General features: G+C 42.3%; 1 protein-coding gene across 3 annotated transcripts in view; it reads right to left on the bottom strand.

Moving 5' to 3' along the window:
• MYLK4 (myosin light chain kinase family member 4) overlaps positions 1-16,732 on the bottom strand; it is a 552,315-nt gene that overhangs the window by 230,908 nt on the left and 304,675 nt on the right. For 2 of the 3 annotated variants that reach the window (XM_085607133.1, XM_085607134.1), the window contains exon 1: positions 4,865-6,037. The exons of the other annotated variant lie outside the window; for it this stretch is intronic. In XM_085607133.1, coding sequence (XP_085463259.1) covers positions 4,865-5,524 — 660 coding nt within the window. In that variant the 5' untranslated portion in view covers positions 5,525-6,037. Of the gene's footprint in view, positions 1-4,864; positions 6,038-16,732 lie in introns of those variants that run through there. 3 annotated transcript variants of the gene reach the window in all.

Genomic DNA, 16,732 nt, shown 5'->3' with positions numbered 1-16,732 from the left:
TGTGACATACAAATTGTAAAGGCATCTTTATTGTTCTTTCACGACTTGCCAGAAATTGACTTGCAACCCACCTGCTAAAGAGGCTATAGAGACAGATTTAGTAACATTTCAGGATATATTCTGAATAATATGAAAACACAGATCTCAGCTTATCGACTACAAGATAGCTGGAAGGTTAATAACACAATTTATCTCGGGGTGATCCTAACACTAGCAATTGATAAAATAACTGATTTAAATTACACTCCCTAATAAATGAGACCAAAAATAATTTTGATCTATGAAATAATTTAACCTTGAGTATCATTGGCCTCTGCAATGTAATAACGATGTTGATTCTGCCTAAATGTTTATATTTATTTAGAGCTCTACCTCTGGGTGTCAATTTTAAATGGTTTAAAACGATTGACTCAGTATGTACCAAATTTATATGGGGAGGCAGAAATCCACATAGAATTATTAAGTTTCTTAGGTTACCTAAAGCAAAGGGTGGCTGGGCACTCCCAAATTTTAGCTATTACAATTTTTCAGCATTTATGCATCACATAAGCTCCGTTATGAAGTGTACTTATAATTTTTTCCAGAACAGAGATACTTCAAAAAGGTTTGGCTTAAGGTAGATCCTCCACAGTGAAGTTCTGAAAAATATCAATTAAACAGTTAAAGACATAAAAAGTGTCATTAGTATACCCCTGTAAGGAGCTTCTCTTTATTCCCCTCAGTATTCCATGATAACTAGATCAAACACTAGAAGATGTTAGGGATCTGTTGGTTAGGCAATTTATATAGAGACACTACATTCCCCTCTTTCTGCAACTTCCGGAAAAAACGTTGTCTACCCAGGTTTTTATTTTATTTTATTTTTTGCAAATTAGGGATTTTATGCTAAGAATAGATCAAGATCTATGTAGCGTGGATAGGTGCCAGTTGTTATCCAATCAACCTAGCACTAATAACCAAAAAGTTGGTCAGTATTGTCACATTTTCTCAGAAAATAATATTGATGATTTAGAGACCCAGACTGAAAACTGGTTTATCAAACTTGAATATAATATAATTTGGATGAACTTTAATAATCACTAAAATTCAGTAACACACTTCTGTTATCAGCAAGTTTAAAGATGCAGCATTTTAAACCCTTATATGATTTGTATTATACTCCTGTTTAAATTACATAAAAGGGGCTGCCGATCTAATGACCAATGTCCACGCTGTTGTTCATCCAGAACTGATACAGTTCATACTTTCACAAACTGCCTGGGTCTGCAACCATTTTGTGGCAAGATAACACGCTTCATAAACAGACTCTTGAGGGAATCAATTAATATTATTAAAAAACTTATTTTGTTAGGAGTCAATAATAACATAAAAAAATCAACCAAAACCTGAAATGCTCTATTTCTAGTTGTGGTTATCTGTTTAGCTGTGTCCTAGATAGATAGTAAATAACGAGCTGTTCATCAATAGAAGGCTAGATACCTAGTGAAGTATCATCTGAAGCATTCAATGTATCTGTGTAAGGATAGATCAGGGTGGTGAAGGGGGGAAATTGTATGGGGACCTAGACGAATGGATTAATAGATTGAAATCTTTATAGAAGATATTTTCTATTAATTATATATATTCTTGTATTCCTTAACATAGTTGTTTATTAGATGCCATATTTAACGTTTTTATGTATTTTTTGCTATGAATTCTGTATGATGGATTACACTTCCAATAAAAACAAGCATTAACAATGGCAATAGGTCTGGCTTTAAAAGAATGCTGTATGGTAATGTAAAACAAAGGGAGTTAGGCCCAAAGGACAAGGGTTAGGCAGGGCCGTATTACTAAATTGGACAACTCGAATTTTTTAAAGCATATATGATTTCTGCTTCATGGACAAACACTTTATCTTTATACCGATATTTTTATTTGTACCTTTTACTTGTGTCTTTAATCTTTTTAGTTCATACATTGACACATAGAGAAAGAAAACATTGTCTCTTCATATCAACATAACAAACACTTCATAAAACAATTCAAATTTACAGGTGATAAATCGTGCTATATACAAAACATCACAAGACTCTTTTACAAACAATTGTGAAAAAACAATATTCAAACAAAACCCAGCACACTAATTTTGCGTGAAACAAAGCCAATAATCTAAGACTTTCTTTTAGTGTCTACATCTGGTATCCATTTAATCACAGGGAAAATGGTTAAAATTTGTACAGAAAAGGATTTAATCCTTAATTGCAAAGTGGAATTAAACCACAACTCCTCTGCGCATGTTTTGGGGATGTACCGACGAGTTTCGAATTCTAATGTTTCCTTAACAGGACTCTCATCAGTTTTCACCGACCTTCAGGTTTCTAAAAACAAGATTAGATCGGCTAAATGAAGTTATTTCTTCCATAGATACAAAGCACCTGCATGACAATTTGTTAGGAATAAACGCGGATGGATAAAGTGCCTTTTAAACAGGTACCCAACCTTCTTGATGACTTTAATGAATGCGTAGAAACCAAAAGCCTGCATAGAAATTAAAATAAAATATATTTTTGCAGGCAGACAACACTTTTGTAAAAAGATCGCAGAACACAGTGCGGAATTAAAAAGAAAGCCCAAAAGGTAGGAAATGTCAATTATAAGTCGCGATTGCAACATTCTTTATGAATACTGCTAAAACAACCCTCCATGTTGTTTTTAGAAAACTGAAGGTCTCTAAACCAAGAGATCACCGGTGGCATTGCCAGCAGAAGTGTGGGAGAGAGAAACCACATTATTCAGGTACAATAGACCATAATGAAGTGTAAGTAGAACGAAAAAAAAAAAAAAAGAAGGAGAGTCTAAAACATTTTTATATCACATATTCTTTACAGAAGAAAAACACATTATTCAGAAAATAAGGAAGCCCTGATGAGAGTCCTGTTAAGGAAACATTAGGATTCGAAATGCGTCGGCACATCCCCAAAAAATGCGCAGATGAGTTGTGGTTTAATTGCACTTTGCAATTAAGGATTAAATCCTTTTCTGTACAAATTTTAACCATTTTCCCTGTGATTAAATGGATACCAGATGTAGAAACTAAAAGAAGGTCTTAGATCATTGACTTTGTTTCACACAAAATTAGTGTGTTGGGTTTTGTTTAAATATTGTTTTTTCACAATTGTTTGTCAAAGAGTCTTGTGATGTTTTGTATATAGCACGATTTATCACCTGTAAATTTGAAATGTTTTATGAAGTGTTTGTTATGCTGATATGAAGAGACAATGTTTTCTTTCTCTATGTGTCAATGTATGAACTAAAAAGATTAAAGACACAAGTAAAAGGTACAAATAAAAATATCAGTACAAACATATAGATAAAGTGTTTGTCCATGAAGCAGAAATCATATATGCTTTAAAAAATTCGAGGTATAGGCTTATCCCCAGTTGTCCAATTTAGTATGGTAATGTAAAGCATTACGAGTAAATAGCCTGGGAGTGAATATGTATTTGTATGTGAGCAAAGAACTGTAGAATAATATTCGTGTAGGTTAAAAGGTCAGGTGACTGCTCAACTATCAAACCAAGCCTAAACATCCATGTAAGTTAATGACTGCTGTCCTTCCAACTGTGCTACTGCCAGACAAAGACACCATAGATCATGTAGTAATCTAACACTACTGAAAGTTCAAGCTCATGCAGCTGGATAACTTTTTTTTTTTTTTACAGAGTTTTATGTAGCGCGAACTTGACCCAAATCGGGTATCAGAGCGCTTTACATAGCACCAGTTGCATTACATGAGGACACATTCATTTTTGTTAGCCACGGGGAGATAAAGTGATTTGCCCAGAATCACAGGATGTTGTGTGTCCCTCCTGAGACTCGAACCCAGTACCCCAGATTCGAGGTCGACCGCCCTAGCCGTTAGGCCAACTCCTCTCCCAAAATACAAACATATCTTTTCTAAAGAAGGAGAGACGGACAGTGCCAAGATCACCATGGCCTCACCTGGCGTTCCTTTGGTCTTTTATGTGGTATCCTCTTCAGAAGCTGCATAATATGAGGCAGACTGGAAAAATGCATCATTTGGTTAAAAGTTCTAAGGTATTTCTAAAATGTTTAAAGGCATGCTCAAATTCAATAGGCAATGCTTTCTGCAGCCAAAGCTAAATTGCGGTTGTGTAGGGTGTAGTGGCTGCTTGGGTCTCTTGTTTTTTGCCTAATAACAGCTTCTATTCTGTGCCTTACTCTAATTGTTATTTTCCCAAGAAAGAGTACATTTGGAAATCTACGAAATTCACAGAACATTTTTTTAAGTATTGTTTACCTAGATTCAGGAAGTAAATGCTTTGGTAATGCTTCTAGTTGTTTGTTTTCCCATATTTGCAATGGCACCAACATTCCTGGTTCTCCTTTCGGAACTCCATTCATCTGAGCGGTTGCTAACTGTTCAAAATGTGGAAAATCCAGCCAACTGGTGGACTTTCATCGGTTGTAATTTCTACCTGTAAATGCAAATTACCACAGATGCTGAGAAACGAAATCTGTCATTGGCGGTCACCGATGACGCCATTTGTGCACCTAAGAAACACAGGGGCAGAAAAACATCTGAGCATCCTACATTTCACCCAGGCTCAAGGCATTCTTGAAAATAATGGTCACTCGTCTAGCATTTTAAATGCATTTTTAGTTACAATGTAACCAGTCCTGTGGAATTGTTATCTTTTCTGAAGTAGCCTCCAAGAAACTCACAATCAATCAATCAAGTGACTTGTAAAGCGTGACTATTCACCTGTAAGGGTCTCAAGGCACATCCCAGGAAGCATTAAGACCATAAGTTCAAATACGGTGAACAGTAAGACAATCAAAAATGTGACTCTAGGCTCACCTTTTCTTTCCTTTTGCTAGGAAGAGCTTTTTTTCTGTCTGGCAAAGCTCGCCACGCGCAGGAAGCTTTAGCCTTGTCAGCCTTTGAAGTCTTCTCCTCCTTCACAGGCTTGGTACTGGGCACCACTGGTCCCTTCAAAAGAAACTCGACTATTTTCGACGCCTTCAGCTTCTCCGCCAGTAAGCTTATGAACTGCTGTATACCCAAGACAATGTGTTCCACCCCTTCCAACCTCTTGATTTGCTGTTCGCTGCACCTGTTCATTTCTGACAGGGCCCGGTTCATCTCCAGGCACAGCACTTTTGTTTCCAAAATATCCTCGATTCCCGTGCTGGCCGGATCAGGAGCAACCTTATCTGTCTTCGATGACGTCACCATCTTTGCAATCCCATCGACGTCACGGCAAACATGGTCAAGCTTCTGGATGACGTTGTCTTGCACTGTCAAAAGTTGGTCGATCTTGTGGCTGAGGAAGTCGAACTTCCGATGCATGTCGCTCGAGCTCTGCGTGGGCCCGTCCGGCTGCTGTGGGTGCAGGTCGGTCGCCCCCTCCTCTGTTGTTGTGGTAGGCCCCTGGTGTTGTAGAGCGCGCGGGTCGAACCTTTTGGCCAGCGAGTTCACCAGCGACGAAGTCGAAACCTTCCGGCTGGGCGTGCTCATTTTTCCAGCTTACTAAGGGGGAAACAAGAAGGGTGCTGCTGTCGAGTTTCCTGACGACGAAGCAAAAAAAAATATGCTTCGCTAATTTTAATTTAGTCTTTCTGTAAATACCTCCATGGCTCTTGAAAGTGCATATCCAGTTCCAACCGTCTCAGGCTCTTTACTCGCTGTCCGAAGCCGGGTTTCCTTGCTTCGCAACAATTCACCGAGCACATTTCGTGCACCTAGATGAAAAGGGCCTATAGTCAAGGAAACCGGTCCCCGTAACAAAGAGTTTGTCCTCGAGTTGTCTCCCAACCTGTTTAAGAACGAAAATAGTGAGGGGGCCTTTGCTTTGCATCCTAAATGCATTAGCCTCTCTGACGTCAGCGAAGGAGAGGACAGGGCTATTTGAACAGGGAGGAATTTGACAGCTTGAGGACTGCAAGCCACCCGAGAGGCCTCTCGGTGCACCAGGGCTTTGCCAGCCATACGCCTGCTTGTCAGAACAACACATGTCGCCTGCTATGTGATAGTGGGGCTTAAAAAGAATGAGGGCTTCTTGAGGGGAACCTAAATTTAGAGCTTTGAATGTTTAGGTGTCAGTGTTCATTTGAAAGGGCAGAGAGCCAGAGAAAATAAAAGAAGTCGCTGCTTTCAGAGACAGAAATAGGGAGCGGGAAAGATTTACGTTCCACAACAAAACACAGCGGAGATCAGCAGTAAAACTACTGTGTGTTTAACTTTGTTTTAGTCAGTCGTGTTTATCAGCATCAAAGTCTAGGAATGCACCCGGTTTGTATTTTTAAAATGAAAAGGATACCTACATACCGTACATGAAATAAATCGTGGAACAGTAATCCAGGGTCAAGTCATGACATCAGTGTTAAGGAGAAACCACCAATCTTGCTTAACACTCTTGAAAACCTGAGGCTGGACTTTGATGCGACTCTGGCCCGGGAGGCGAAATTTACTGCAGCTGTCCAAGCAACTTTCATCTAAATCCACCTGACCAAACCAATTTCACACATCACCACGGGTTCATCCTGAGCATCCATTTTGGGCTCACTGATTACCTGAAAACTGATATTTGCTAATTCCCTATGTCTGTGTATGTCCATTTTTCAGATCCAAAATTCAGAAAGCCAGCTTTGCTGCATCTCACCAATTATTGTGACTAAATAATACCTCGAGACGTGTGCCCGCAGGTCTTTGAATTTCTTTATTCACCCTTCACAATGGCTATCATTATTTTAGATCTCCCTTTGTCCCCATATACCCTGATACTAACAGCAAGGACATAGTACAAGTATTTCTTATATATTTTTATTCTTTCTCATTGTTTTCCCATCTGAATTTCATTTCTTACTACATGATGCAATGGATTATACATCCCCATTTATAATCCATTACAGCATGTAGTAGGGAATGAAAGTCCCACCTTTTACCTCCACTTAACTCAACTGCCTACATTGGCATCATTTTGCTGTTAAGGCACTCATTCTCACAATTATTTACCAATATATTGCAATGTCTTTACTCCATTCTATTGTGCTTCCACCTTTCCTTAACTACTTTACTTATTTGCTTGTTCAATTTCACAGCTTCAATCCATCAGATAAATTGCTTCATGGTTGAGAAAGAATACTGAGTGATAAACAGCGACTGCACCAGATAAAAACCCACCTACTGCCACCCAGTCCGGCTCCAACTCTATGGCTCCCTATCGTCCAGTAACTTTAGGGAATAATTTTCTATCCATTTGTCCCATACATTACGAAATTTTTGGGCACAACCTCTGCTGGCATAAGTGGCTTTTTTAGCTACCATGTATATGTCTATTCTTCATTCCATTCCTGCAGTGTGGGACACTCCCCCCCCGACCCACAGTAGTGAGCTACGTCTCTCTTAGCCACCACAAGGCGGAGACCACAAAACAGAAGTTGGGCCCGGGGTAGGTCAATGTCATTAGGGATCCTCAGGAGGAGAAACTCAGGGTCTAGTGGAATTTGTACTGAGAAATGCCAGTAAGTGCCCCAGGGATTTCCCTCCAGTAAGTATGTATTTGGGGAGGCTCCAAATAGTATGGAAGAAGGAGCCCTCATTATCTTTACACTTCAAACAGTGTGGGTTTTGAGTCCTCTCCATGGCACAAAGGGTGGGGGGTCTCTGTGTCTGTTTCCTGGTCCTCCCCCAGCTTCTTGTGTGTGAGCGCTCACTCTGCTTCAGTGTTTCTATTTCATTTGATACCCATCAACTGGTTTCCTTCTAATTCCGAGAATATCATTGGGCGGTCCGGAGTACCCTGTCTCTGACAGGGCATGTCTGTGTCTCATTGCGGTTGTTGCAAGCCTTTCCTCCTGGGTCGCCATTTGTCCTTTGGCTGGGCACCCTCCACAGCACAGGGGCAGAAGTAAGGCTCTCCCTCACAGCATCCCAACAATCTGGGGCGCTCTTCAAACTAGGTCCAGGCTTCTCCCATTGTCAGAAAAGAGAAAGGTTTTCCCTGGAATAAGACTTTAAGCTTGGCTGGAAATATTAGCATGTATTATAGCTGGAGGTCCCGCAGTCTAGCCTTCACCTCATCAAAGGTGCATTTCTGTTTCTGTACCTTCATAGTGTAATCAGTAAATATAAGGATTCTAGAGCTGTCATGGTGAACTTCCACCAACCTTCGTCCCTCTATTAGGATCATAGATCTATCTCGAAAGTTCAGGAGTTGTGCAATCACAGTCCGAGGGGATGACCCAGGAGGGGGTTTGCCTCAAGGTATGGTGCACCCTTTCTATAACAAAGCAGGAAGAGAATTTGTCCTGATGGAGGATTGAACGTAGCCATTTATCCAGAAACTGCACCTTGTCAGGGCCCTCAACCCTATTCAGGAAACCCTACGAAGCAAAGATTGTTCCATCAAGTATGTTTTTCGGCATCTTCCAGTCTCCACAGCACATCTTTGGTGGTGGTCTGAGCCTCAGATACATCTTTGCGGAGGCTTGTGACTGTGTCTTCCCAGTTCTGAAATTCTGGACTCCGCAGAGGAGACTCTTTCCTACATGTAACGGAGATCCTGGCATAACAGAGAAACGCTTGTGCGTACTTTACCTACCCTTCCTTCCGGTGCCTCCTGGGAAACTGTATCACCAAGAGGAGGGTTGCATTATCAGGGAGTCTCCGGCGGATGTGGAAACCACCCTTGCATATCAATCTAGTCACCCATGGTGGGTGGATTTTGGGTCCTTATCTTTAGCCTTTGGCCCGCTTGTTTACACCCTCTTATTTGTGCCACAGCACTGCTGGGTTCCCACCAGGGCAGGCGCTGCTCCAAGCAGACTTAAGGCAGTAAAATCAATGCTCAAGGCCCGGAGCCCAAGAGCATGAACACTTTCGGGGCTCTGATAACCTCCACCAGCGCTTCATACCCTCCCTTTTAGGAAAGCTGGGTCCTTATGGTTGCTCTACGATCCTCTCCGCCCACAGGTAAATTAGTTCTTGGGCCCCCAGACAAATGGCAGAGAGAGGGAGAAAGTGTCTCCTTTGTGTCACCTGCGTGAGTCCTCTCCCTCTCTCTCTGGTGCAATCTCATCAGTGCCACTGATAACTCTCCTGCGCCTCCCTTACCAGGCAATCTCAGATTATATTGGTCTTCAGGATGCCCCCTTAGGGGCAGGCGCGTTCCAGGCCAAAGGAGGAGGGAATCCAGTACACTCAAGAGGTCAAAGTCACCAGCCAGAACCTGCAGCCTCCAAAACCCAAGGTGCCAAGCTGCCCAGCCATGCAGGCTCTGTACTTTAAGTGCTTCCCCATCCAATGCCTCTTGCATGTCTGGGCACACTGAATTAGAGGTACCCAGGCAGGTGACAGTGTATTTATGTAGCCCCCACAGTTGGCCTCAATTGCCCCCAGGCTTCCCTTCATTCCCTGGCTCATAGGGCCCACAGTTGGCAAGCAGGGGGGAAAGAGGCAGAGCAGGGAAGGCAGGCCCTGGGCGGCAGGTGTGTGGACCAGGCCTCTTTAGCAGGCTCCCAAAACAACAAAGGCCACGGCATCTTCTACCGCCCCACCGCAGCTTCTGGATTCATGCTCCGTCAGGCCGTGCTGGTCCAGGAATGTGCCCTTTGCCTTTAGAGCAGAGTGCCAGACCACAGAAGCATAGGAGGCTGTGGAGCGTAGTTGGCGACCTCTGGGATTAGGCGCTCGCCTCTTCATGCTCCTAAGCACCAGGCTCCACACGGCCCGGCACAACACCGGACTCCTCTTCTTCCCCCGCGGGGCTCCCGAAGGGGGCGATAGACCATCTCAAATATTCGCACCCTCTGGGCCGCTTCGAGCAGGGCACTAGTCTCGCGAGTGGGCCCCTAGGCCTTGCACCGATTACCAGCCGCACAGGACTCTCAGCTTCATTGGGGGGCAGAACGGGTCTCCAGCTATGAAATGGGGTAGCCCCATTTGCGGGAGGCCAGGCATTCAACATTGTCTCACCTCCTGTAGTGATGACCAGGAAAAATACAGGATTGTTGCGGGCCAGCTCGGAGCTCGCTTACAATGCGCCTAGCACCGTCGCAATTTTGGCCATGCCCAAGGCAGAGTGAATTTTTAGACAGAGCCAAAGTTGGATTAGATCAGTAGCCAATGAGCACCAGGATCAACAAAGCAGTAAAGAATAATGATTCCAGGCTAGCCTCACCCAATACATAATGATGGATTATGGGTATTACACCAGTCACTTTATCCGGGGCACGAGCAGCCTGTGCAAAGAGGTAGGCCGCAAGGATTTCCCAGAGACCATTGATACATCCAAACTGTCCAGTATATAGCCTGGGATTAAAGTTGAGCAGAAAACATTCTGCCAGCTTGCTTAGATGTAGAACATAAAAGGTAAAGGAGATATAGGTAAGCGAGGGCCACAACTTCACATACGTCAATGCTTGTCCTTGATCAGCATTTGAGCTGTTTGAAGCCATTGTGCTAAAATAAAAAAAAGACATTGATGGCGAGGGAGAAGCTGTCCCTGCTAGCAATAACTGTTACTCCTTAACAGGGGAGGTGGTGGGTGGACACCATAGTCTCCAGATGATCTGGCCTTGCACTACTCGCACATATCAGTTTGGTCGCTGCCAGTCCACAAGGGCCAAGGAGGCAGGCACTGCACCTCAGCAAGTCCTGCATGGCTTTCACTGGTGCCCCTGTTCCACTCTTATTTTGTGCTCCAGGGGGGAATTAATTCCTTTGTGGCCCCATGTGGTCTTCATGGTCCGCCAGCCGCGATCTTCACAAAAGTTCAGGAACCGGGGCAAGACGGTTGGGCACCTCTCACATCCCCTCCTCAAGAAGGTAAATTCAATGCGGATGGGTCACATTGATTCAAAATTGGCAGTGGGAGTAGGAATCAGCTGCAATCAACTGCCGAGCAGGCATATGCAATCCTCAGCCAGAGCCTCTCGATCTCCCAGCTCACACCCATCCAGCTAGTACCGGGTCTAGCCGATCATTGTTTTCTCAACTCCTGCAGGGATAACCCAGGATTGCATAGATCCGGAGGAGCCTCTCTAAAATGCAGCTGCCATGCTAAGGGGTTAAACCGCACCCCAGACAAGGGAATAATGATAAATACAAGAAAGGAGAGGCCCCTGTAAGACACTAATGACAGGCGAGCAGATCAGGGAAATGAGGCATAATAGACAATACGAAAATATCCTGCCTGTATTACTTTCAGTTGGTGGAATCTCTCGCCATCTTAACAACGCTCACTAGAAGTCCTAAGGAAGCCAAGGAACAACTACTCTCAGCGCACCTACAGCACTTGCACATAAGTTACACAAGAGTCCAGAAATGAGAAAACCTAATAAATGTTATCATTTTTATTGTCAATATTGAATACAAAATAATTTAGATAGGATATAGTCACATTTGTATATGCTCATATATAAATGACTAGAAAAACATAATAGAAAACAGACACCAAGAATGAGAATGTCGAGACCACTAGTGAACACTTCCACACATACCACATCGATACAACATCCAATAAACACATTCTAAAAATTACAAAAGGCACCACGGTCTGGAGAACCAGAACCTGTACAATATTCAGGGAGAACTCAAGTTGTAATAAGTGCTTCCATTGGAATAGTGATGATATGATATATCTCAATATCATGAGTTAGTGCTTTCTCCAATAGCTTATTGCATTATAATTAAACAGTGATTGTATACAGCGGCCCTTTCATAATGGTCTCCAGAGCTTGCGCCGACGTGTGTTTTGGTGATGACCCCAATATTCAGGTTGCACCTTCTTCAGGGCGCTAAAAATGAGAGGTGGTCAAATTGTCTTGGTGCCCTTGGTGAACTCATGATATTGGGATATATTATATCATCACTATTCCAACAGATGCACTTATTAGAACTGGATGTCCCCCTGAATATTGTATAGGTTCTGGTTCTCCAGACTGCAGCATCTTTTGTCATTTTTAGAATGTGTGTATTGGATGTTCTATGTATGTGGTATGTGTGGAAGTGTTCACTAGAGGTCTCGACATTCTCATTCTTGGTGTCTATTTTCGATTATGTTTTTTTAGTCATTTATATATGACCATATACAGCTGTGACTATTTACAATTTAAATTATTTTGTATTCAATATTGATGATAAAAATGATAACATTTATGTTGTTTTCTCATTTCTGTATTCTTGTGTAACTTATGTGCATGTACTGTAGCTGCGTTGACAGTCGTTGTTCCTTGGGTTCCTTAGGACTCCTAGTGAGCATTGTTAAGATGGTGAGAGATTCCGCCAACTAAAAGTAATACAGGCAGGATATTTTCGTATTCTCTATTGTGGGAACACTGATAGATGGATACTGGCATTTGGACTCTGATATGGGGACACTGATAGATGGACATTGTGACTGACATTGACATATGGGAGACTGGCACTGCAACACTAGCACTGGGGCCTGAGGTTACAGGGACACAGGGTTACAGCCAGGAGTACTGAAACTTACACTAGCTCGCTAACCTTCAAACAGGCTCGGCCTTCTACATGTGGGGGAGGAGTGATGAAAAGAATGCTTGAATTAATTTTGGTCACTGGTAATTACGCAGGCTGCAGCTTGGTTTCAGGGGCACAGTGAACACAGGATCCATGTCTGGGCATAACAATTGCACTTAGGGTATGGCATTGAAGTATTGAAAAAAGTGATGAATTGAATACTTGAATTAATATCAGCCACTGGTATTTACACAGGCCGCATCCCAGTTTATTGCTATTTTACACATCATGCAACTTTAGCTTGAACCCAGCCTTATGCAAATCCATCTTGAAACTTCTACAATAGGAGCAGTCCGCCCAAACTACCAGGCCAGTTCCTCCCTTGACTGGAACACAAGCAACTCATGACTGGTTTCGCCCTGATTGGGACTCGTCTGTTGGGTGCAGCTTAGCCCCAGTATCACAGGGTATACGAGAACCTCCTCTGTCCATACTCATCCCACTTAAGGCGTTGTACTGAAGTATACAAAAAACTGATACATGGAATGGCTGATTTAATCTCAGCCACTGTTAATTACTCAGTGCCGTTTCCTATTCCATCATTGATTTGAACACCATGTCACCTCAGTTTGGACCCAGCCATATTCAAATCAGTCTTGACCCTGCTCCAATAGCATTAGTCCAGCCAAACTGCCAGGTCAAGTCCTCCCTGACTCAATCAACCACTCAGGGTCTTGTATAGTGCAGCTACTCCCCAGTGAGGGTCTCAAGGCATTGGGGGATTGCTGGTTGGACTGGGTGGAGGGTCATTCGAAGAACCAGGTCTTGAGGTCCTTCCTGAATTGGGTCAATGATGCAGATTGCCTGAGGTGGAAGGGCAGTGTGTTCCAGGTCTTGGTGGCGAGGTATGACCTCCAGTTCAGGTCTTGTGGATCCTGCGGACGGAGGCAAGGGCGAGTTGAGAGGACCGGAGTTGTCTGACGGGTACGTGGAATTTGAGGCGGTGGTTCAGGTATGATGGTCCTTCGTCGTGTAGAGCTCTATAGGTGCGAGTGAGGAGCTTGAAACTGATTATTTTGTTGACTGGGAGCCAGTGGAGTTGCCAGAAGTGTTGCGTGATGTGGCTGCGGCGGGGGATGTCGAGTACAAGTCTGGCAGAAGCGTTTTCGACGTTCAGAAGTTTCTTGAGCTGTTTCTGGGTGACGTCGGTGTGGAGTGCGTTGCCGTAGTTGAGTCTGCTGGTGATGAGTGCGTGGGTGACCGTCGTCTGGATTCTGTGGGGATCCATCTGGAACACAAGCAACCCAAGACCGGTTTCACCCTTATTGTTGCTTGTCAGTTGGATGTAGCTTGCTTCCAGTAGCACAATGAGCACAGTTACAACTCAGTCATTACTTCGATGATGTTACATCGCAGGTAAGTACATTGTGATGGTTACAGTGAAAATAAACACATTGGGATGGTTGTTAAATCACAGGTAAGTACTTTGCATGCAGTTTGTAAGGGATTTTACGTGGTTTATGTATGTGTATTTAATATGGTAGTATGGGGTTTTAAGAGTACAGGGGTAAGTTGTGAATAGAGGTAGTAAGGGTGCAGGCATGGGTAGTGTAAAGGAGTAGTAAGGGGCTTTACGGTTCAGGATAGGCAGTGTATAGGGGTAGTAAGTGGTTTTTAGGTTTCAGGGATGAGTAGTTTACAGGGGCAGGAAAGTTTTTTTTTAGAGTTCAGCAATAGGTAGTGTATAAGGATAGTAAGGGGTGTTTAGAGTTCAGAGGTGGATAGTGTATAGCTGTAGTAAGGTGTTTTTAGTGTTCATGGTAAATAGCATATGGGGTAGTAGGTTATTTTAAGGGTTCATGGATGGGTGGTGTAAAACGCTAGTAAGGGAGTTTTAGGTTCTGGCTGGGTAGTGCATAGGGGTAGAAAGGAGCTTTTAGGATTCAGGGCTGGGTAGTGTATAGGGGCAGTAAGGGCTTTTTAGGATTCATGGATGGTCACTGTAAAGAGGTAAAAAAAGGAACTACAATATATATCTATGGGTAATTTAAATGAATATTAATTAAAATAGGAAAAGTTCAATATTTTACAGAGTTAATTTCAAATACAAATATTTTACAAAGTGAAAATAATGTTAGTGTAACTTTTTTCACACGTATATATATATATATTCACTAAAAAAAACATAGGTTTCACGCACGTTATAGTTAGGAATTAGCATTTAAAAAACCTTGCAAATTCACTGAAAAAAACATAGGTTTCACACATGTTATAGTTAGCTGGACATTTCACTCGTAAAAAACCATTGAAATTCCCCCGTAATAGTTAGTTCAGCTAACTATACCTGGCGCGACCGCAATCCACTGCTGATGACGTCACATATTACATCACTGTATTCACTAAGATACTGTTAATAAGTCAGTTAAACAATTCATTTTACAAAAAAAACCATCCATTTAGACACTTATTTACCCATTTATTCTTCCATTAACCTTTAGATATACATATATAAAAAATATTTATTTTTCAGAAAGACACATATTCACTGGATGATGTCATCAGTGATGTCACCAGTGATGTCATTTGAGATGTCATCAGTGATGTCATGAGTGATGTCACTGACCATGTCATGAGTGATGTAATATGTGACGTCATCAGCAGTGGATTGCGGTCGCGCGAGTGATAGTTAGCTGAACTAACTATAACGGGGGAATTTCAATGGTTTTTTACGAGTGAAATGTCCAGCTAACTATAACATGTGTGAAACCTATGGTTTTTTCAGTGAATTTGCAAGGTTTTTTAAATGGTAATTCCTAACTATAAATTGTGTGAAACCTATGGTTTTTTTAGTGAATTTGTAAGGTTTTTTAAATGCTAATTTATGTATTATTATTATATTTTTTATATATTTATTTTACAATAAACTACCTATGTATATAGTTATAGATTGACTGTATCCTCTAATATGGAATGGCTCAGCTCTTTTATTTTGAATTTGGATATAGTTGAACAGCATAGTTAATACCTTCTATAAACTTATAAACAGTTTAAAATGTTTATTTTTTTTTTAACGGTTTTTCACGGTGCGCGCACCGTGCGCGCACCCCGCGATTTTTTGAAAAAAAATAAAATGTTTTTTTCACCCTTCGGGGTCCTTCAGTGACCCCCTGTCAAAGGCTAGGGGGTCAGGAACTCTCTACCCTGCCCCCTTTTCACGTTCTCCACCTTTCGTTTTCACTGTCACACACAAAATGGCGTCCGACACTTCCTGATTTCGACCGATTCGAATGTTGACTGACATCTTACCACCAATCAGAATTACGCTCGTGGACATTTGGTGCACGCACCGTGCACGCACGGTGCGCGCATATAGTTATTTATGTACTTTTAACTGCAATTTTCTCGGGAACTACTGAACAGATTGACACCATATATGCAAAAGGCACATGCCTGACCTGAGGACTACCTCTTTGCCAAATTTCAAGTAATTCTGTTCAGCCGTTCGGGCTGTACCTTCGACTAAAGGTCCTATGGGAAAATGCATAGGGAAAAACGCGTTTTAGGACCCCCCTTTTTTCTCAGTCCCCGCTTGACGAATAACCCCGAGACTTTCAGGGTAGGAGCTGAGCGGAGCGCCCCATTAGTTTTGAAAATTTCACGAAGATAAGTCAACCAGCGCCAAAGTTATTCAAAATAGAATTTTCAGATTTCCTATGGGAACTCGGCCCTAACTATAACTATCTACTGGCGACCGCCAGTAGATAATATATACGAAAAAATATAGAAATATATAAATATGGGTACAGATTCATATATATATATATATATATATATATTTACATATATATATACATATATTATCTACTGGCGGTCGCCAGTAGATAGTTATAGTTAGGACCGTGTTTCCATAGGAAATCTCAAAATTCTATTTTGAATAACTTTGGCGCCGGTTGACAAATCATCGCAAAATTTTCAAAACTAATGGGGCGCTCCGCTCAGCTCCTACCCTGAAAGTCTCGGGGTGATTCGTCAAGCGGGGGCCGAGAAAAAAGGGGGGTCCCAAAACGCATTTTCCCCTTGCATTTTTCCATTGGACCTTTAGTCGAAGGTACAGCCCGAACGGCTGAACAGAATTACTTGAAATTTGGCAGAGAAGTAGTCCTCCGGTCAGGGAAGTGCCTTTTGCAGGTCTGGTGTCAATCTGTTCAGTATTTCCTGAGAAAATAGCATTTAAAAGCGTGC

This window comes from Triturus cristatus, chromosome 5_2 (assembly GCF_964204655.1).
Source record: "Triturus cristatus chromosome 5_2, aTriCri1.1, whole genome shotgun sequence".
Taxonomy (NCBI): Eukaryota; Metazoa; Chordata; class Amphibia; order Caudata; family Salamandridae; genus Triturus; species Triturus cristatus.
Note: the sequence above shows the minus strand (reverse complement) of the source record. Positions and strands in the feature narration are given on the sequence as shown.